Source organism: Sorex araneus, chromosome X (genome assembly GCF_027595985.1).
Source record: "Sorex araneus isolate mSorAra2 chromosome X, mSorAra2.pri, whole genome shotgun sequence".
NCBI classification, from domain to species: Eukaryota; Metazoa; Chordata; class Mammalia; order Eulipotyphla; family Soricidae; genus Sorex; species Sorex araneus.
The window spans coordinates 58,578,378-58,601,183 of record NC_073313.1 but is presented as its reverse complement, the minus strand read 5'-3'; the positions used below and the strand labels follow the sequence as shown (position 1 = coordinate 58,601,183).

The following is a 22,806-nucleotide window of genomic DNA, read 5'->3' as shown; positions in this document are numbered from 1 at the left end:
TCCACCCCCACCCCCACCATACTGGCAGAGCAGTATCCCTAGCTGAAGCCGAAGCCGAGAGTTCTTCTGGGATCACCTGCCTTGTCCCTTGGATCCTCACACCAAGTCTGTTTGGGGTGAGGGTGTCCGCCGAGAAGGTCCTCCCACCGTCATGTCAAGGCCCCCCAGCTTACCCTCCCCAAACCTGGCACAAACACCTGAATAGGACACAGGTGGCATTTCACGCTCCCTTTGCGCTCAAGGCCAGGGCTTTAGAATGTGTCCGCATGTATGTGGGAAGCTGGGCTGAGCACCAGTGGGTGGGGGCGGGACATGCGTGACCAGGCCTGCAAACCCACAGTGGCCACCGCCAGCGCCTCCTTCAGGCAGTCCTCGAAGCTGGCACTCACCTGCCCCTCCATCACCTGCAGAGCCAAGGGCCTGGCACGTGGGCAGGGCAGGTGGCTCGTGACCATCCCGGGACAGCCCTCTCAGGCAGAGGGGGCACAGCACCAGGCTGTCCTGTGAGCTGTCTGATAATGAAAGCCCAGACCTTGAGTCACTTTCACAGAGAGATTTATCGAGAATGCTAACAGCACAGGATACAGTACTTCCCCACAAAGGTGCAAACGCGTCACTGAGAAAGGCATGCGGAGTATTCTTTGCTTTCACACGTATTAAAAACTTACAAAAATAAAAGGAAACTGCGTGCTGCCCATCTTTTCAAATAGGAAAAGAACCTTAGGAAAAAAATCACTTGGTTTTACAACAAAAGACACAAACGGACATTTTTATGTAAATTTATAAGGCAAACTCTTTATATAATAAATAGGTTACAGGGTTCATTGGGGGTGTTTTTGAAACGTATACAGGTACATTCAGACAGGTTTACTGAAATGGTACAAATTTCCTTAATAAATTGCCTTTTGTTTTTAAATATATCAGTGCTTTCAGTCATTTGGCTATACACAAAGAACCTTTTTTGAACACTACAAAAAAGCAATCAATATTTTTTGTTTTTAAAACGACCTACTAATTTTCTAAAGTAATTGTCCCAAAACACAAAAACTGAAGGTGAATGCGAATGAGGCTTTGGAGACGTCTCCAGCCCGGTCTTCCTGCTCCTACTAACCAGCACTGGCCTCGCCTTTTGGGGAGGGTGCCCCGCTGTCCCGGGCCCCAGGCCCGAGGTTCCCCTGGGGCAGGGGCTTCTCTGCCAGGGGTCTGTCTTGGCCACGGGAAGGGGAAAAGGGCTTTTTCACACCAACTCTGCTTGGGGCGAGGGTGTCCACTGAGAAGGCCTCCCGCCATCATGTCACTGCCTGCGTGGCACGGCATGTCCGGCACGTGGGCCAGGGGACCGGATGGCGGCATTCCGGACAGTCCTGCTGCTGACTGGCCTGGGAACGCGTATGTGACCTGTGGCTGTGGCCCGCTGCCCGGCTCCTCCATCCCCCCGAACCCCAGAGGGAGGCTCCTGGCTCCCCTCACAGAACAGTCACCTTGTCTGTCCTTGAACATAACAATAATGGAATAATCTCGAGGGGGGAAAAAGCAAAAGGATCCACTGGGTGGAACAAAACCTGGTTTGGCTCTGACTTCCAAAATGGCGACACATCAGCTATTTGGTCCACGGGCCTCGGCTGACTTCCTGGTGGGGGCGCTTGGCGCTAATCTGGGCAGGGTTGGCCCGGGGAACTCCCCCCTTGAGAGGAAAGCGCAGCCCCTTTCATCTCCGTCACTATCCCCTCGCTCTGAGCTTTCATTTGTAAAGAAAAGGTGTCTTGAAGCATTTGTCTCTGGAACAATTACTTTAAACATGATTACAATACAGACTTCAGTTCAAACACAGAAGAGATTTACTTAGCAAAAGCCCCTTTCACCCACCAAAATTACACAAATAGAAGCCTCAACACCACAGGTAAGAGGACCAGGAGAAAGAACCTCATGTTTGGAACACAAAAGGAGAAATTAAAATCCAAACCTAACCCAAACAGAAAAACCCCAGAGAGACAAGGGCAAGGGGCGGGCGCAGAGCAAACACAGCACGCACGGGACACAGCCCGGGACGCAGAAGCCCAGCGCGAGCACGACTGGGCACACAGTAAGTAACAGTCCTGGTGATATTTGGTCAAAGAGTCATCAACTGTGACTTGGGAACGCAGTCATTGATGGAAGCAGGGACAGATCAAACGGAAAGGAGGCCTTGGAACGAGGGAAGAGCTTTCACACCACCATCTGGCTCCCCAGAAAACACTGAAGGGGGCGTGCTTGTCCAGGGCTAGAGGTCACAGAGGGCTCTGAGGGGGGCGGGCGAGCCAAAACCTCAGTCCAGAAGCACACATGTGGACACACTGGTTGGGGGGCAAACCTTAGGGGTCCCACCCCCCGGGTTCGCAGGGAAAGGACCCGGTCACCCACCACTAATACTGAGCACAGCTGTCCCCCCGACCCCACCTTGAAGGCCCCCATCATTCTCTTTTGGAGTCAGGCCTCAGAAAAAGCAATGACACAGGGGGGGAGGAGCGTTTGGCCCTGGCGATTATAATGCTCTCTGCTTTGGAAGAACAAGTTTCTGGGTTTTTTTTTTTTTGGTGTTTTTAATTACCTAAAAAATGATCAAAAAGAAGTGTTACAGCTGAACTCTCTAGCAGATATTGCTCATTAAGAATTACAAAAGCAAATGCAGTTACTTGGGGGTGGGGTGGGGGAGAGGAGGCCCACGGGAGTCGGTGTGGGGGCGAGTCCCGGGCATTTACCCTGGCACAGCTCCCTGCTAGAGCCCTACCGGCGGGGAGGGCCACGTGGTCACCCTGACCGGGTCACAGGGAGGGGACCAGGTGGTGCCAACCACACCCGGACTTGGTGGGCCCGGGAGCGTCCTGCTAAGCTGAAGCTGTCTCGAGCCTCCTGCCCCTGGGAACTGAGAGCCCACAGACCTGCTTGGACAGAAGAAGTGACCAGCAGACAGACTTGTCGGTTTTTTTTCTTTTTTTCTTTATTTTCCCTTGTCCTATGCTATGGTTATCAGAAATATCGTCATTAAGCAACAGGTATAGTTTTAACAGGTCTGTTGTGTGGAACCACAAGCAAATGAGCTTATAATTGTGCAATATACAGATATATATATCAAAATTCCACTGCGTCGTGTGTCTATCGGTGCAGTAAATGAAAGGGACCGCAAAACTCAAAAGCAAACCAGAAGCCCAGGATGAAGGAGCCGGCTGTGCGTAGTCTAGCGGGTACGGGGTATCTCAGCTTCACCAAAAAGGGGCGCTGTCACGGACACACAGACTATGGGGTGGGGCGACCAGTGGGCAGGAGGCAAACCTCTTGGCCTTTTATCTCAGTTTCCCCTGCTGCTGTGGCATCGAGGCATGGGGAAGAGAGGGGCTAAGGGGGGAGGCATATCCAAGCGCCCCCAGTGAATGCAGCTTCAATGCCCATCTCCTTCCTGCGGGGAAAGGCCTGGCCGCCCTTCACTCAGTGCCCCAGAGAGCAGAGCACGGTGCTTCTGGGAGGTGGGGGTGTCACTCTCACCCTTTCCTCAGGCCAGAGCCCTCTTAGAACTCGGGTTTCCCTTACAAATCACTGCTTGGGGTGGGCTCTGTCCAGATGGGCAAAGTGCAGGGAGTGGCTGGGCCCTGAGGGTCAGCGGGGGCTCCCCACAGCCAGCATCGGCTCCTGCATCTGGAAGCCAGTGGAGGGCCCGGCCCCCTCTTCTTCACCCACACGGCACTGAAGCCCAGCCGGCTGCCCTTGGAGCAGGAGCCAAGGAGGATTTTCTGCCAAGTGGCTTCGAGGGTTCCCTTCTCACCTGCAAGGAGCAGCTGCAGGGTACGTGGACCTGGGGAGCCAGAACCTAGCGCTGACAGAGACGGTGCCTTTGAAGGGCAGCTGAGGGCCCTTTTGCTCTCACCTGGGCTTGGGCTGCTGGCCGCAAGTGCATGCTGTCCTGGGGGTCCGGCTCTTGCCTTCGGCCTGATGATGGGCCAGGCAGAGACGCCGGAGACAAGCAAGCGGGTCCTCCTAACAGACTGGAGTAGATGGCGCTGTGTGTGTGTGTGGGGGCGGGGCCGTGGTGCTTTTGGACAGGGGGACACAACACCAGCAGAAGGGAGCCGGGTGGGGCCCGAGCGCCCCCAGCTTGCTGCAGTATCAAGGCTGGCAAGCCCTCTCAGAATGACGCGCCGTCACCGGGCAGGGCCAGGCCGTGAGGAGGTGGGGCCGGGGGAATTGTGCTGAGAGGAGGTAGCGACTGCACGAGGAGGAGGACGGGAAGGCTGAATGGGATGTCGCCCCACAAGTCTCGGTCAATGCCGCTCATCTTCAGAGCCCTGAAAACTCGCCCCCCCCAGCTTCAAGGTGGGCAAGGCAAGGCCAGGATTAGGGGCAGGCAGAGATGCCCCTACGGAGCCTCAGTGCCACCTGCAGCTTTGGCAGTCGACGTACAAGAGGCTGCGAGGCTGGCAGAGCTCAAAGCCCACTCCTCTTCCCAGGAGCCGGAGACACGGAGTCGACGGGGAGCCGGCAGCCTTGCTCTGCACACCCCAAGTCACACGCGGAAAGCCAAGTGACCGAGCAGACATCTCTGTGGGGCCTCGGGGGCCTTTTGTCCTTGGAGGAGGGACGGGGAAGGACTCGGCCCTCAGTCAAGCCCCCCACCCTCTCTAGGGAGGAGTCAGAAGTGAAGCCGGGAGGGTCACCAGCAGAATGGGGGTGGCCGGAGGGCTTTTGCAGCGGAAGGAAATAGATACGAAAATGCTAGAAAAGCCAGCTATGAACTACCAACAGAACGGGGCAAACTCCCTTGCTTCTAATCATTCTGGAAGAGACAAACACGGTTTTTTGTTTCTTAAGCTACTGGTTGGAACTGTCAACTATGGTTCCTGATCACTAAAGACTGGCAAGGAAGGAAAGTCTAGACATTTCTAGGGTGTTTCACTCCTTCAGGGTTACACCGCAGTGAGGAAGCCAGGGGACGAGAACTGAAATACACAAGACAACACACACTTGACGGTCCGTGGCAGCAGCTCACGTGGGGCGTGCTGAGGGGGTTCTGAAGCGTGAGACTGCTGTCTCGTTTGCTACTGCGATAAGGTACTTCTCAGTTGGACAGATTTAGATATAAGAGACATCTCTGTAAACACAGAAAAGGATATACCAATATGATGAAGATATGCAGCTAGATAAGGACTTCCTGAACAGAGGTTGAAGAGATGGGACCCCGTAACAGCCCGCAGTGCTCGCGTCTCCAGCCCCCCGCTCCCTCCAATGAGCCCACAGACCAGGAAAGGGCACAGGGGCCATCCCAGCCCCACCCCACAGGCGGCGAGCACAAGGCCATCTTCCCTTCGAAAGGGACTCGGGAAAGAGGGAGCCGAGCGTACTCTGGCCTTGGCACGTGGGGCTCGCCAGGCCTAGTGGAGGCGCCGGGCAGGGTGGCTCCAAGCCCCTTGCCGGGCCACGCAGTCCCGACCCAAAGCTGGCGCGGCTTCTCCCGCCCGCGCCTCTGGAGTGGAAGGTCCCCGAAAGGCCCTGGGTGCGGGGTGCGGAGGGGTGGTCGCTTTCCCAGCAGGGAAGGCGGGGCTGTTGTCTGGCTCTTCAGAGTTCGAGGCACGATGCCAAAAGGGGGCGGCCTCGGGGCTCACAGGGGTGGGGCGGGGCTGGTGCTGGCAGGGAAGGTTCTGGTGAGCTGACTGGCGCCGGCACGGTGGCTGCACTAGGGGAAGGAGTGGATGAAATGAAGGAAGGCAAACGTGGAAGGAAAGAAGAGAAAGCAATCAGGAAGTCCTTATAAAATCGCAGCAAACACTTAGAGTTTCGGGGCTTCGTGGGAACCCTAGCGCTGAGCGTCTGCAGATCCAGGAGTTGTGGCACGGGCCCCTGAAGCCGCTTTGCTCTCGGAGCAGGTCGCTTTTCAAGAGGGAACATGAAGACTCAATAGTGCAAATAGTTCTAAGCTGTCCCTAAAGGGGTAGAATTGGAAAGTTTTGGAAGTACATCTCCCCCTCCTTCCCCCGGCCCCTACCCAGACGGCTGTGCCTCTACCTACCCCCGCCACAGACTGCTTGGGGCCACCAGGAAGCCCAGCAGCCTGGGCCCAGTGTGGGCGCCTCGCTAGCGCCACCCCAGGATGGCCCTGGGCAGCTCAAAGGACAGCCTCCTCCTAGCCGGGCCAGAGCCCGGCCGGCAGGTGCCGACTTCCCCATCCTGGGAAATGTCCTTGCGGCCGGGGGACTGGGGCTGCCGTGGGCCGGGGCGGTCTTCTCTAAAGAAGCCCACGGTCTCTCTGGCCTCACACCTCCTTGTCCCGGGGTGGGTGGGAGTGGGGGAGGTGGGGGGCGGAGAAGGGCGGAGCTGAGGCTGCTCTCGGTCCCTACCACGGGGGAGTTGGGGGCGGGAAGGCGCAGGCGTACCCTAGAAGCCTGGTCAACAGCTTGTCTGGTCAGTAGTATCTGCAGCAAGCCTTGTTGAAGGAGCCTGGTTTAGAAAAGTGCAAAGCTACTTCTGGCCCTGGTTAGGTCTTCAACCTGACTGTGCTTGTCGGTAAGAAAAACATCCCCAATGCTCCACCTACTCCCACGCTGAAGCCACGAAACTCTAAGTTTACTGAAAGAAAAAAAAATCTTTTTTATTTCAGTTAATCGGGAAGCTTTGTCAGAGCCCTACCCATAGGAGAAGAGACAACAGCTGCCGTGATTCTGGTGGTTTGCTGCGCAATCCGCTCTGGGCCAAGTCAGCTCACTCTCTCGGTCACGGGCGTCCGGCTGTCCACAGGCTCCTCTCTGTTTGGCCTCGGCATGGAGGACGAGACAATGTCTCTGCGCTCTCCCTCCCCTCGCTGTTTGTACTTTTCTGCGGCCGTGGCAGCGGTGGCAAGCGCGGGCTGAGTCTTAGCTGGCTCCTGGGGGCAGCCGTCGCTCTCCAGCGAGCCCCCCCGCGGCATCTTCTCCTCCTTGCACACGCTGCTGCTCAAGTCCTGGGGCTCGGGGGGGCTGGCAGGGTCATCGGAGCTCTGTGGCTCGGGTGGGGGCGGGGGCGGGGGCGGGAGCAGCGGGGCCGGTGCCGGGGAGAGCTCGGAGTGCTGGTGCTGGTGCTGGTGCTCCTTCTTGGGGGGCGAGGCGGCGGCGCCTGTGCGCCCCTTGGGGCTGCCCTCCTTGCTTTTCCGCCCGGGGCTCTTGCACGTCTTCAGTCCCTTGCCGCTCTTCTCGCCCAGAGTGGACACCAGCAGCGGCTTCACCACCTCCTTCACCTCGATGCTCACCGTCTCCCGGGTCTTGCGCTTCTTGATGGGCAGCACGGTCTCCTGCACGGAGCGGATGGAAGGTTCCTTCACGGCCTTCTTCTTGGCCTCGGCGGCAGCCGCCGCCACCACACTGCCCGGCTTGCGGCCCCGCTTCTTGGGGATGGCCTGGGGATCGGCCTCGGCCTTCCGCTTCCGGCCGGGACGTTTGATCACCATGACCTGGGTGGACGTGGTGGCGCCCCCTGCTTCGGCCCTGCTGCCCGGTGAAGCCTGGAAAGGCATCTTGACCAGCAGCTTCCCGGGACTTTTTTCCAGGACCCTTTTCACCTGCACGCCCTCTGATGCCGCTGCCTTGGGCCTCGCGCTGCCGCTCCCCTTGGGGCGTCCCCGACCTCTGCCAGTTCCTGGAGCTTTGGGAGATTTGGGCTTCTTAGGTGGTTTCTGCTCTCGCCGGGAGGGGCTCCCTCTCCCCGTTACCGTGAAGTCAAAATCATTAGGGTCCAGGGAGGTGTCGCCTACCTTTTCGAAGTATGCAATCAGCTCCACTTTAGAGCGGAAAGCTTTCCCCTGGGGACTGTGGGCACAAACGAACACACACAAGGCACCGTTAGGAGCTGGCAGGACGTGCCCCTGCTGCTCAGCCCCACAGCCTTCCCTGGAAGCTGATGGCTCAGGCATCTGCCGCAGGCAAGCCACCGCCTGACTGGACCTTCCCAGAGCCCTGGTGGTGCCGGGGGCACGATGGGATGCCGTCAAGCCCCACCCTGAACCCATGGATGGCCTGGCGGGCATGTGCCTCTCTGCCCCCTTCCCAAGGGACCGTGTCCCGGAAACCCGTTTCCTCTGGCTCACAGAGCCCTGTCACTGAGAGAAGCCTGGCTCTGAGACGAGCCCCTGGGAGGTGCCTTCAACCGGGAGATGGCAGAAATCTCCCGAGTCCCACCTGTCCCCTAAGCCCTTAGCGCTTCCTTGGGGAGCCTTGTAGGCCAGCAACTCAGAGCGTGACCTCTGAGCACAGTCCCCATTCCCTGGTGGGCCCCGCTCCTCACCACCCACCCCCGACCTGTGGCTGGCACCCCCACTTACTTGATCAAATATACATCATACTTCCCAGCAGAGCGGCCGGACTTTCTTTGCTTCAACTTGCGGGTCCAGCCCTCAGGCAGGGTGGGGTCGTCATACATGGGACCCCGGTCGCGGATGATGGAACGCCGCTGTTTGGGCGAGGCAGAAGCCTCTGGGACGGCTGGACCTGAGGCGGAGCCTTCCGGGGGCTCGGCAGAGTGGTGGGCTGGCGGCTGCAGGGCCTCATGCTTGCCCTCTCTGTCTTCCTTCTTGTCCTTCTTCACCTTCTTAAACTTCAGGGGCTTGTCCTTGAGGCCTTGGAGGTCCTGGTCTTCTGACTTTTCTTCCCTGAAGTGTTAAACAAGGACATAAGTTTGCAGCGGAGACATGGGGGCAGCAGATAAGGGGTCTGCAGGCCGGGCCCGGGGTTGGATGCCGTCCACACTGCCACCCTCCCCCTGCATTTCTGAAGGACTTGGGGCAGAAAGGAGGGTGAATGCCACTGGGTCCCCAGGGGACAGAGTCAGGGTGCTGGGCAGGCATGGATGGGGTTTCCTTCTGGAAGCAGACTGCCATGGAAAGCTGCGAAACCCACGCCAAGGCTGTGCAGAAGCTAGCCGCCACTGCCCCCCACACTACAGCCTCGCCTGCGGCAGAGCCCACAGCTCAGGAATCACTCCTGGTGGTGCCCAGGGACCATCTGGGATGCAGGGGGTCGAACCTGGGCCGGTGCATACAAGGGATACGCCCTCTCCACTGTGCTACTGATTGGGCCCTTCTAGGGGAGCATGTCCTAAGGATGCTCCAGGGCCTAGGAGGCCGGAGGGCATGGGCCCACTCCAGGGCAGGAAAGCACCGTCCAGAGCACCCCCAATCCCCTGCTGTCCCTCAGTGAGCCTCTGCCTTCTGGGGCCATGGTCACATGACTGGGGGAGGCATGAGACGGAACAGAGGGCCCCCTCCCCACAGGAGGCAGGGACAAGGCAGAGCAACGAGAGGGCAGATGTGGTTCAGTGGCAACTAGCAACCAACTGAGGGGCCCGACTGTGCCCCGATTTAGATGGAGGCATAAGGGAATGGTTTTGAAGCCTCAGGTTATTCATCAAGGGAGCCCTTCAAGGCTCATGGTCTTGCCATCCTGGGTGGGAAGAGAGGCTAGGTACAGGGCTCATGGGGACCTCATGAGTAGAGGGATATCTTTTGAACCACCAGTCACCGCTTGGGATGAATATGCACCTGTCCTTCCTTCTCTAGGAAGGTGCTGGACAGCATGGGGCAAAGTGACAGGCAAACCCCAGCCAACCCCACCGGTTAAGAAAGCACTTCCGGAGCCCCCACTGTCTGTCAGTGAGCCCAGGACTCCCGATCCGGCAGGTCCACCCAGCTGCTCCCGCGGGAAGCCTCTGCCCAGGCTTCTAGGAGTAGGCGCAGCTCGGCACTCACAGGCTGGGGGCTGCCTGCAGGCTGCTAGGGGCCAGGAGATAATGCTGCAGCTCCCAGGTTGCTGGGGGCGCTGTAGAGGGGAGCGATGAGGGGGAAGTTAGTCACACAGAAGGGCCTCTGAGCGGCACCAGCACTGTTGCAGATGACGACAATGATGACGACAACGACGACTAGACAACAATGCACGCAGGCACGCATGGGTTGAAGACAGAGATGAAAGAGGAAGGGAGGGGCGCAGCGGTGACAACAGCTGCAGGGGGAGAAGGTGGGGAGAAGGATGATGACTGAGGAGAAAAGAGGGGGAGAAGGGGAAAGGCGGAGGGAGCGGGGGATGGGCACCCAGCAATGACAAGCTCATCCCCAGGCAACCACGGATGGCTGGAAGGTCCATTTAGGGTGATGTACCAACAGGGCAATGACCACAAGCCCCTGAAGCGCAAGTGGCATCCTGCACAGGCTGCTGTGGGGGGCACTCAAGAGGGGAGAAGAGGGGTCTACGGGGTGCGTGGGATCGCAGCTGTGCCGTGTGCTCTTGGGAAGGCCGCCAACGGGGTCCCACGGAGCGGCAGCGTGGTGGCATGTTTGAGAGGGGAAATGACGTCACTCTCACTGAAGCCGTGCTGCTGACAATCAGAGCCGCCTTCACAGGCCCCGCAGCCTTCCCTCAGCTCAAAGCGTGTCACCGCTACAGGGTTCTTGCTCAGGACTCCACTGCAGGCCCATGGGAGCTTTGCAGGGTGGGAGTGTAGATTGGGGGGCTTGGGGGCATGGTGAAAAATGGTCCACTGCTAGGGAGAGGGGCATTTGGACTGCAGGATGCTGTGCCCTGCACGCCCCTCCCTCATAAACACTCCTGTTCAGTTGTTTGTGATTCGCTGAACCTCGGAATGGTTCCAGGACTGGTGCCCATTATACCCCGGAGTGGAAACGAACAGGGAAGGCTATGGAGTAATAGAAAAGATGCCAGCACCGTTGTTGCTAGAATGAAAACATTTGATCTAGTCATTTTCAGGCACTCTGTCCCCAGGGGGCCGAGGCCCCTGCCCGTTAGAGGAGCACATGCAGCCACCAGCTGTCGGCAGCCCTGGGGTGGCCTGGCGAGGGGGGGATCTGGGTCCCCACAGCTCGCGTACTGCAGTGGCGGCTGAGCTGTGCTTTCCTTCCCGTAGACTGGAACCTTGTCCCCTGCAGAGGGAGCTCCAGGGAAACCAGCCAGTGGCCACCACAAGGGCAAGGGGCAGCTCTGTGCTGGGCTGACTGTCAGTCTGCGGCAAGTGGCACTTCTGGGTGCTTCAGTGGGAAGCCAGACACTCTGTAACCAGTCGTTACTGGCATTGGCACCTGAACATGCCAGTTTCAGCCCCTTTAAAGATCTGATATGCACTAACTGGAAGCAGCCAAGCCTCTCAGTGGCTTTTAGGGAGCAAAAGAGCAGTTGGGGTTCAGCTCAAAGGCTACAATGGCCTGGCTTCTGGATCCTGCGTATGTTTCACTAACAGAAGATGCGCGAAATCCTGTTTTGCAAAGCCAAGTAAACTGGGGCTGGCTAAGCAGCAGGCAGGCACAGGATGGCGAGAGGGCTCCGGCCTGTCCCTCTGCTTTCGGCATGCATCTGACATAGACACACAGAGGGACACAGGGCAAGCAAGTGAGCTGCACCATGGAGAAGGGCAGCACTCGCCAGCTTGATTAGGGGTGTGGGTTCTCCTTGGTAGCACCAGGTGGCAGAGGTAGAGGCCAGGCAGTTTGCTCCCAGGGCCCAGCTGCTCGTGACGAAGTGAATCACAAAGTTCCTGTGTGACTTGGGTGGTCCACACATGACCAGGACCCCAAAAACCCTGGTGCGGGAAGAAAGGGGTGCAGAGTGCTGCAGAGGTGCAAGCGGGCTAGAGCGTGGCCTTTACAAGTGGAAGGCCAACAGTCCCCAGTCTCATCCCCAGCACTGCATGATCTCTGAGCCTCCGAAACAAAACGAACCAACACGGGTTAACCAAAGAGGTGCATCAGAGCACGAGACCCCAATCCGGGTGACGGTGAGGGGGCATGGTGCTGCGGTTCCACCGTGAAATGCCTGCGACAGGCAGCTTAGACAGCCACATTCAGTGGTGCTTGCAGAAACCCAGAACCTTCCCCACACAGGGCATGTGCTCATCCTTTTGGCTGCAGGGGCCAAGCTGTCCTCATCCTTCTGAGTGACCTCAATTCCAGTGCTTAGCACCCCAAAGTGAAATGGTAGGCTGATACCCCCAATTCCTCTACACCATGCAGGCAGGCTGGTTTGGGGGGGACACACCCAGGACTGTTCAGGGATGACTCCTGGCTCTGTACTCCGTGTGGGCTTGGAGGACCACATTCAGGTAATGGGACACAAACCCGGGTCGGCCGTGTGCAGGTCAAGCACCTGACTGACCAGACTCTGGTTGTGGCCAGAGATCTGAGTGGGAACTAGGGCTGAGGGAAAGATGCTGTTCAGAAGGGCAACGCCCAGGTACTGGGCCTCGTGGGAGCCTGCTGGCTGAATACTGACAGTGCTTGATCTTACTCTATCAGGGCAGGGCTGTTCAACTGCCGCGGGTCTCTACTTCCAGAGCATCCCTGCCTCCAGCTCCCACAGCCTGGCTTTCTGTCCAGGCTTGGGGTCCTCAGCAGGGTGTGCTTTCGAGGGTCCTCTGGCCGCACAGGGATTGGAGCACCACCTCTTTTCAGGGCTTCATGGAGACATCCTGCTCAGCCGCCAGGACACTGCCATATGTAGTTATGGCTGGCCGTGTCTTCCATCCTCATGTCTGTGCCTGTAGTGGCCTTGCGAGCCCAGAGACAGGTACCTGCCACATGCTTTGCTGTGGCACTGCCTTTGGCACTGATGAAAATGGTAGAAACTGAGGCTGGAGTGACAGTGCAGGGGGGAAAGCACCTGCCTTGCACGCAGTCAACCCACTTTCAATCCCCGGCACCTGATATGGTCCCCTGAATCCATCAGTCTGATCCTACCTGAGCACCACCAGGTGTGGTACCACAACAAAAACAAGGGGAACAATGTCGGGACTTCATTTTTATTCATTTGCTTATTCTGGGCCACACCCGGCAATGCTCAGGGGTCACTCCTGGCAGGGCTCACGGGGACATTTGGGATGCTGGGGATTGAACTTCGGTCGGCCACGTCACGGCAATTAAGTGCTTTCCCCCTTGCACTATGACTCCGGCTCCCAATACAGGGGCTCTAGATAGGACTAATTGGGGGACAGAAAGTGATTCCCTAGGGAGCACAGATGGGCACTGGCTGTGTCCATCCCACCCTCTTACTCCTGACAGGCTAACACTCCTCTAGCATTTTTTTCTTTTTGGGTCATACCCAGCAATGCACAGGGGTTATTCCTGGCTCTGCACTCAGGAATTACTCCTGGCAGTGCTCGGGGGACCATATGGGATGCTGGAGATTGAACCGGGTCGGCCGTGTGCCAGGCAAAGGCCCTACCTGCTATGCTATCGCTCCAGCCTCTAGCATCTTCTTTTTGCTTCTTTTTTGGAGGCCGCACCTAGCAGTGCTTGGGGATGACTCCTGGCTCAGTGCTCCGGCAACCACATGGTGCTGGGAATAGCACCCGGCTTTCCTACGTGCAAAGCCTGGCAGAAGCCCTTTGAGGTGCCTTCCTGGCTCCCGTACCAAACACCTGCCAGGGGCCATGCATGAGCTGCATGAGGGCCAAGGTGACAGAGACAAGGCTGATGTACAAGACGAGCAGGAAAAGCAGGGCGAGTTGGCAGAATGGGATGAGAGTGACGTCCCACTCAGGGCCCCTGGGGCGGAGAGCAAGGGTCTCCATCTGGGCTCTCCTCCCCACATCACTGCCCGGAAAGGCGCTGTCTCTGCTGAGCATTTCTTTCCACGACTCTGCCCTTCCTCAATGCCCTTCCTCTGCCCATGGACGCACCGCCACTGAGAATGCAGCAAAGGTGAAGAGAAGAAGGGGAGTGAGTGGGTGGCGGTAGCAGGGCCAGAAGACTGAGTATCAGTCCCGGGGGCTCCGGACCACAGGCCTAGCCCCCTTCAGTGTCACGACAACAAGTGACCTCCAAGTAAGCCCCCTCCCAGCGGGACTCACACTGGTGAAGAAAGAAGCAGTGCATCACAAACATCTGAGGGGAGGGTTTCTCCCACAGAGCTGGAGGAGAGCTCCTGCAAAGCGAAGGGCCTGGAAGCCTGAGCCAGATGAGAAGGAGCAGCTTTGCTCAGCCCTGCCTGGCTGCGTCCTGGCCCCACGCTGCGTGTCGGAATCACTCTCCCATCTGGGTCTGGTGGGGGACTGGAGGGGGGCAGCGAACACCTGTGTGTGGAGAGGGCGGGTGCGGCCCAGGCTCCACTTAGAGAGGAACCAGCAGCAGGCCCACGGTTCCTAGGCCTTAAGAGGAGAGACCAACCAAGGAAAGAACCCTCAAAGGGCGGGGACCCCATCAAATGCAGTGGGGCAGCAGGCAGCAGGAACGCAGGGAAGAAAACTGACCTCCTGCCCCTGTCCAGCCCCGGGATGCTGGGCACAGAGATCAGAGGCTCTGACAGGCAGCACCCCTCGAAACAGCCCTTCTTGAGTGAACAAAGACAAAGTGCCTGGGAAAAGTGAGGCGGGGACTCCCTGGGCCTGAATCACAAAGGGCAGCTGCAGCCCTTAGGCCTCCCAGAGGCCAGCAGACAGCTCTGAGAGGCTGCAAGCCTATTATGGGCAAAAATGAAGACCCACAGGCAGGGAGGCTGCGCAGAAAGGTCAAGTCCCCCACCCAGACGAACAGATGCCCCCACTCCCCCACGTTCTAACGAGGTGTTCTGGGCGCCCAGATCTCAGTAGAAGGCCCAGCCCAGAGGCAGGGTACATTCCCAGCCTGAAGAAACCAACCACGAGTCGCGAGCACAGCCACGGGCAGGAAGTGCGTCGCCACAGGAACATCAAATTACACACACGCTGAACGCTGAAGCCAGTGATACAAACTCAAGCGCTGGAAGAGGGACAGAGCCCGGCCACATAAGGGGAATTCATGTCGACCTGGCAGGGAAGCCCCAAGATGGAAGAGAAGGTGCGATGCCCACAGAGATACAAACCGCAGCTGTGGCTCAGAACACGCCGTGCTCCAGCTTCCAGCCAAGCCTCACGGCTCAGAGAACAGAGAAGGCGCAGGAAGGGAGGAGCCGGGTGCTCCAATGGCCCGGGAGGCCTCTCTGAGGGGAGAGGAAACAGGGAACTGGGCTTCAGCAGCCTGGCCTAGTCAGAGTAAGCGGAAAAACTGAGCTGCAGGGGCTGGAGTGATAGTGCAGCAGGTAGGGCATTTGCCTTGCACTCGGCTGACCCGGGTTCGATTCCCAGCATCCCCTATGGTCCCCTGAGCACAGCCAGGGGTAATTCCTGAGTGCAGAGCCAGGAGTGACCCCTAAGTATCGCTGGGTGTGACCCAAAAAGCAAAAAAAAAAAAAAAACCCGAGCTGCAAACCCCGAGCAAAAGCTAAGGGCTGGGCTCTCAGTGTGCTACCTGACGGGGCCTCCCAGACACAGGCTTCGGACCCCCTCACTTGAACCCTGTGCACCATGAGGCGGGGCTCACCACTGGGGTGCACACTCGTGAGGGTGACACTAGGTCCATTCTAGAGGTCTGGGGCCAGTGGGCTCACGCGCAAAGTCAGGGCGAGGCCTACCACGGAATCCCAGGGCATAAGTGTACCCAGCCTTCCCCTGACCACCTGCAGAGGCCAGAGGTGAGAGGTGGGCAAATCACAGGGTCAGCTCTGTCCAGAGGGCTGGTGGTAAGCAGGGGGGTCCCTCTCACTGGCCCTCAGGAGATGGAATGTCTGCGTGTTGCAGAGGCTGACTACCATAGAACTGGCCACTTCAGATGGCTCACTTGGCAACTGGATGTTCTGGGTGTTTGAACACAGCAACAGACAGGCTAAGGATAAAGGCTGTGGGGTGGCCAGAGAATCCCCCAAGCAAGAGAGGTTTGAGCCAAGTCGGCCAGGAACTCTACCCCCCTCCTGCTGCCAGCTTTCCGGACTGGCCAAAGGGGCCACACAGCCGACAGGATTCCCCAGCAGACAGGCCAACAAGTGCCGTGCAGACGTCAGCAGCAGGCAGCTCTGGACAGGAAGCTCTAGGTGTGCGTGAGTCTCGACAGCTAAGTTCGAGGGGGAAATTCAGAGCGGCACGCGCAGACTGGGCAGGCTCTGTTCAGCTGACGGGGACACGTGGGAATGAAGAGCAGGGGCCAGGAACAGAGCTCAGTGGCATATGCCTTACAGAAAGGAATGAGGGAAGGGAAGGAGGGAGAGGGTGGGAAAGGCAGGGAGGGAGGGAGAGGCAGAGCTGCACTGAGGCCATCTAAGGCAGTTTAGAGCAGGGTTGAGGTGTGACTCTGGGGGCTGCATGGGGCCCTGAAACATGTAGAAGGGCTCAGGCGTGGCTTGAAGGACATGGACGAGGGAGGGCCAATTTGGCCAGAGAGGCCGGGTGCAGGTGTGGGGTGTCCGATGGCAGACACAAAGGAACCCACTGGTGACTCAACAGTGATGAGCCCAGAGGACCCACTTAGGCCCTGGGGTCCTCTCTGACCACTCGAGTGCACAGGCACCCCAAGCCTTTTTTCTTTCTGTTTTTGGGTCACAGCGACAGTGCTCAGCGGTTCCTCAGGGCTCCACACTTAGGAATCACTCCAGGCAGTTCTGGGGGGCATGTGGTATGCTGGGGCGTGAACCCGGCCCGGGTGGTAATGGGCCACAGCCAGCGGGGCTCAGGGAACAGTACAGGGCGCTGAGGGTGGGATCCGGGTCTCCAGTGCTGCTGCCCCGATACAGCAGCGTCCCCGTGCCTCACTACCTGCTCGCTCCCTCCAGAGATAAAGCCCTTACCTGCCACACTCAGGAGCCCCACAGTACCGGGTCTGAGGCCAGCAGGAAAGCTGCTGTCTCCAGGGGCCTCAGGCGGGGCCACATCTCTGTTCCCTGGTCTGGAGAGAAGCCCATAGGTGCCCTGGTGCACCCTGAGCGGGGCCCCGTGGGGCTAAGACAAGTGAGACCTCAGATAGAAAGGCAAGGGGCTTCAGCATGCTGTCTGCCAATCCATGAAACTCCTTCCCTCCTCTGTCCCACCCATGGACCACAGGGCAGAAGCACCCCAGTCCCTACTAATGGGAACCTGTGAATCTTAACCTTCAGGAGCAAGCAAGAAAGCAGGGTATGGCACTGCATACGCCTCAGGGTCCAAAGAAGACTCAATGCAGTTATGGAACTGTGCACTTCAAAAACGAATCTGGCAGGACCAGAGTGACAGGAAAGCAGCGACCCAGGTTCGATCCCCGGCAGCCCAAAGGGTCCCCCAAGCTCACCAGGAGTGATTTCTGAGTGCAGAGCCAGGAGTGAGCCCTGAGCACTGGTGTGGCCCAGAAATCAATCCATCCATCAATCAAATGAAGATGGAAAATCCAATGCTCCGTGTATCTTATCAGAATTACAGAAAACAACAGTGAAATACAAAGCAAGCTGTATCTGAGCACAGGCAGCAAAGGAGAAAGAATAAAGAACAGAAAATGTGGTGAAATAGAAGCTGCAAAAGAATACGGTAAGAACAAATCCAAATGCAGCAGGAATTCAATAGATACTAATGGGCCAAACGGCCAGAATGGATCTCTGCAAAGCCAGCTCCGTGCTGTTTTCAAGAGCATACCTAACCCACAAAAGCAGGGAGGGAGGGAAACAAAGATGGGCAAAGCAGTGCCTGGCGGTGCGAGCCCCAAACAAAAGCCGCACAAGTGCTGCGCCCAGTGCAGAAAGTAAATTCCAGGGCAAAAGCGCTGCTAATTATCAAGAGCATCACTGCGTAATGCCGTAAGGCTCGATTCACTAGGAGGAGAAAAACCTTTCTAAAAGGGCAAACCTGGCCTTAACACCCACAAAGCCGCTGGGGAAAGCCAAGAATGTGGCAAACAAAATGGCAGCAGGACGGGAAAGACGTCAGCCAGGGTGGCCAAGATGGTGGGAAGCAGCCTGGTGTTTTTAAAGCCACGGCGCTGGGGACTCACCAGAAACTCTGCGCAATGCAAGGAGTCAAGAACAAATTGTCGGGGAAAGAAAAAAGCCTTCGGGCTGACCGAAAGTGCTGCTGCTTGCACACACGGTTAGTGGACGAGATGGAAAGTTTTTTTCAGGTCAGCTCGAAACACTGGTATTTGCAAAGGAGGCTGGGAATCCATGAGCTGACTTTACCAGATAAGAAGCAAGGAAAGGAAAAAGAGACTGCACCCCAAGAAAGCCAGAGGAACAATAAGACCTGAAGGAACGGGCCAACAGGCAGACACTCACACGGGACCATAATACTCACAAATTGGCCCTTCAAAAATGAACAGGAAAGACTATTCTCTAGCGGGGAGGAAAGGCCAGGGTGCGAAGCCACGACAGCATCGAAGGACACTGATACAACACCTGTCGGGCCATGGCACTCACACAAGTCAGTAACAGAAGCCAGAGCCCCCGACCTAAGCAGGTGCGGGGAAATAAAAATAGGTTTCCAAGTGTGTGTCCACGCACAGAGCCCCTCAGAGGCCAGCCGCGCCCCTGGCAGCAGCTGCTCCTTGCAGGGAGCGGGGTGACCCCGGCGACAGTGACAGCGGCAGTTCCTGCTCAGTCACGCGAGGTCCTGTCTTTCCTTGGGACTCTTTCTGTGCTGAATCACAGAGGCCACACCTAGATGGTGCTGGGGATCAAACCCTGGCCCTGGTGCACACAAGTCATGTGCTCTGCCCCTGCTCAGATCCCCGACTGTCTCGTGGACCTTTTCACCTTACAGCGTTGGTGAATGCAAATGGTATCTCCGTGTGCCTTTGTGCCCTTTGATCACCTCCGAGGCAGAACACTCGCTTCTCCTCATCAGCCACCTGCATCTCTTTGATGAGCTTCCTGTTCCTCCTCTGTGTTCATTACTGTGACCCAAGCGGGGAAGTCAGCAATAGAAGCTCCACAGGCAGTACTCGGCGGAAGACACTCGCTGGGGACCAGTCTGCAGCACTCAGACTCCCCTGACCCTGTGGAAATGCACCCCAGCAGACCACTGTTCAGTCACCGGTCAAGTGGCGAGGTGTGGTCAGGACGGCTGAGGGGGACGCAAGCCGGGGGCTGCTGGTCTGCAGTGAATCAAGACGTTCAGAGCATGCCATAGCCCCAAGCTTCCCTGATGCCTTCACAGTCACCTTGCTCTGGTCTTGAGGGCTTGGTGACACTCCCAACCCAGGTCTGAGGTGAGGGAAGGAAGCTGAGCGCTTCGAGTCTGTACCCTCAAATGGCCATGCTCGTGCCTGATGCCAGGTCTTGGGTTCCCAGTCTGGCACGGCAGAGCCCCCGGAAAAGCGCTGCCAAACGTGGCCTGAGAGACCCGAGAGGCGGGCCTGGCCGTGAGAGCAGCAGGTCCAGCCCCCCGACCATAGCAAGGGGCTCTGGCAGCCTATCCGGGGACGGAAGGCACGGCACCCCAGAATGCTGTCCCAGGCCTGGGCCGGGATCAGCAGGACCCTTCCCCCAGGGGGTTCAAGGGAGGGTGGGTCCGGCCAAGCCCTGTTCCCCCAGCACCCGGTCTCCCAGACTGTGTGCCCCTGCTCTGGGTCTCCCAGGCAGGGGGATGAGGTGAGGGGGCTGCTCACTCTGCTCTGGCTCCAGACATCTCGGGATCCTGTGTCCGAAGGCGCACCCAAGGGGAGATTCCAGCCCTGGCCCTGCTGAGTGAGCGGCTGCTGGAGCGGTCTGTCCCCACAGAGGCGGAGAGGGAGATGGAAAGCAGTGACGTGTCGCTGGCCCGGCCCCCACACCCTCCCGCCTTCCCACCTGCCTCCAAAGGCTCGAGCTGCAGCTGCTGGCCTGTGCCTCAGGCCCCTTGGAGGCCGGCAGTCACCCCACAGGGGGGCTGGCCCTGCAGGGACAGAGGAACAGGCCAGGCCCCCTGCAGCCCAGAGCTGCACAACAGGGAATTGTCTACATGTAGAAACAGGCCAGGAGAGGGTCAGAGGGAGAGGCTGGCAGGAGGTCCCAACCCCACCAAGCCAGCAATGAGCCAGGAGCAAGGCCTAAGCACTACTTGGTGAAGTCCCCAAGGCAAACCAAAGTCTCGAGACTCAGAAGGCCGAACGGGGAAAGCAAGCCAGTATCACAGCCACCACGTGTGAGGTTCACCAGGCCAACAGGGTACCTGAGGCTATCAAAAAGGGGCAAAAGCAATTCTGAGAGCCTTTCTTCCTACTCCTGGTGCCGAGAACAACAGTCTCTGAATTGCCAAGAAGTGAATTCTGGAGGTAAAAATAAACCCAGATCACTCTGAATGTACTCGGACAACACATATGCCTTCTATGTGATAAGCGCTCGGTAGTCCCCACTCAAAGCCATACTGCTTTGTTGCAGACACAGACACGCAACCGTGTGAAAGCAAACAGTCCACAGCACCACACCTCTTCCCCACAACCATGCATTCCTCCCCTCTTCCTTCAAACAGCCAGTGAAGAATCTGACCAGAACAAAACAGGAACATCCTGGAGTGGCCGGGACACGCAATTCCCATTAGCCAAAGCACAATGAGTCGCATTCAGCGGTGCCCGGCAAAGGGGCTATTGGTTGAAGGGGCTGGGGTTGGGTAGAACGACATGAGACTGGGGGGGCAACTGATAGGAAGGGGGACCCCAGGAAGGAAACAAGGCGAGGGACACTGAGAAGCTGCTCCGGTGACAGCAAGTGGGCCAGCATGAAGGCAGGCCGTCAGGGGCCCTGTCGCAGCACCTCTGTTGGCAAAACACAAATGTTGTGACACAAACATGAAGTTGCAGGCTGCAGAGGCACCCGAAGACCTCAGAAATCCATTTTCTCCTCTCCTGCAAACTTGCCTCTGAAACAGGGGCTGTGAAAAAAACCACCCAGTGGCACGTTTAAGAGGGGGGCTGCTCAGGTGCTATTTAGACTCGTATCGGTTACCTCTCTTTGGGGGAAGCCAGCAGTAGTTCCCCCTAAAGTAATGCATCCTGTGTCCTCTGTCCCTTCTACCCAGAGACTACGGGCTGGCCTCACCGCACAGAATTATCTGTCCCTCTGGTCACAGCAAGGACAGCACGCTGCACAGCCCCGTCCAGCCATCCGCCAACGCTGAGTAAACGGTACCAGCTGCAGGCTGCTGAGTGGAGGCAGAGAAGGGGACAGTGAGCCAAGCCTCGCTGCCAATGGTGGTCATGTGGGCTTCGCCACGGGTGGTCGCCGGGCAGAGGGGGCTGCCTGCAGAAACGAGTGTGGGCAGGCTCCCACGACAAACGCCACAAGAACAGGGGTGACCCCATCACAGATGCCCCAGGCTGGGTGTCTGCAGCTCCCTGTGTCCCCTGGAAACTCAGTCCTCATGGGACCAGTCCCCACCTTCCCAGCCACAAACCATCTCCTGCACGCCTCTGCTGCTTCTTCTTTTTTAAAGTTGGAGCTTTTTATTTACTTATTTATTTTTAAATTTTTATTAGTGATGCCTCTGCTTCTATCTCTCTGGGCCTCATCACAGCCCAAGTGCTGGCACCACGTCCTCCCTGCCCGGGCTTCTGAGCCCACCCCCTTCAGTGACGTTGGCACCCAGTTCCTATTAAATTCCTTGGCCAGGGGGCATACACTGAGCACAATGCACATGTACTCGCCAGAACCTACAGATGTGGGGCGGGGGTCCCCCGTCAAACTCACGTGCACACTAGCCATCAGGTTCCAATCCACGTTTGGGCACTGGAGCTGCGACAGCACCTGGCAAACCCCAAAAGATCAAATGGCTGGGAACCCCCCACCTTCTGCTCCCCAGGGCTTCCAGTGTAACCTCTGTCTGGCCTCTGAAGGTCCATGGCACGAGGGCAGAGCCCCATCAGCTACTCCCTCCAACCACACCTGCTGGTGAATCTTCTCCCCTTACTGCAAATCCAGCTGGAGAGCGCACTGGAGGCAGGCAGAAGAGAGGAGACAAAGAGGAGAGAACCCTGGCTCCAGAGAGACTCTGGATGGGCAAACAGTTATGCCAGACACCCAGAGTGAGCCAAGCCCCATGCCCCATCTGATGCGAGGGGCCTGGCAACCGGAGAGCGGTGCAGACAGCACACAGTGTGGAACAGGGTAGGGACTTCCTCGAGGACCAGGTACCCGGGGCCTGCCTCGTAAAAAATTCAAGCCACTTTCTGGTTTGGTTTTGCTTTTGCAGGGCCAGGGACTGAGACACTCTGGCACCCAACCTTTCAGCCATGGCCCTGGCGGAACTTAAGCCTCTTACTAGATTCGGCTCAAATCAAACTGAAGTTCTGCAGTCAAAGAAGTAATATAACAAAGAGAATTAGAAAACTTGCATATTATTTCCATGCACATAAAGTGTGCTTACAAGTAAGTCCACTGATTTTATAGTCACTATGACAATCATAAAGGATATATACATACCTCTCAGAGAGCCCAGCAAGCTACCGAGAGTATTCCACCCGCACCACAGAGCCTGGCAAGCTACCCGTGACGTATTCGATATGTCAAAAACAGTAATGATAGGTCTCTTCCCTTGACCCAGAAAGAGACTCCAATCGTTGGGAAAGATGAGTAAGGAGAGGCTGCTAAAATCTCAGGGCTGAGTGTAATAGAGATGTCACTGGTTCCCGCTCGAATAAATCAATGAACAACGGGATGACAATGATACAGTGATACAGTGATCACAATCATATCTTTCAATACTTATATATTCCCAAGCTAGAGGGGGATGCAGAGAGACAGTACAGCAGCTAGGGTGCTTGCTTGCCTTGCGGAGAGTCAACTTGCTTTAAATCCTGGCACTGCACAGAATTAGGAGTAAGCCCTGAGCAATCAGGTGTGGCCAAACCTTCCCCCAGAGAAACTCCACCCCCAAAAAAAACAAATGCCAGAAAATGTAACTGCAGAGCACATTAAGAACCTAACCACATGGAACTTTTCTACTTTATCATAAAACTTTCAGACATGCAAAAGAGATGCAAAAACTTTACCAAGACCCGTCATCTGGATTCTATTGTTGATAGCAACCATCCACCCA

The 22,806-nt window shown here is 57.3% G+C and overlaps 1 protein-coding gene across 3 annotated transcripts in view; it reads right to left on the bottom strand.

Moving 5' to 3' along the window:
* Positions 1-538: 538 nt before the first annotated feature.
* MECP2 (methyl-CpG binding protein 2) overlaps positions 539-22,806 on the bottom strand; it is a 51,790-nt gene continuing 29,522 nt past the window's right edge. For 2 of the 3 annotated variants that reach the window (XM_055120064.1, XM_055120065.1), the window contains 2 exons: positions 8,315-8,641; positions 539-7,802 (listed from right to left, as the gene is read on the bottom strand). In XM_055120064.1, coding sequence (XP_054976039.1) covers positions 6,719-7,802; positions 8,315-8,641 — 1,411 coding nt within the window. In that variant the 3' untranslated portion in view covers positions 539-6,718. Of the gene's footprint in view, positions 7,803-8,314; positions 8,642-22,806 lie in introns of those variants that run through there. The other variant, XM_055120066.1, reaches the window with a different exon arrangement.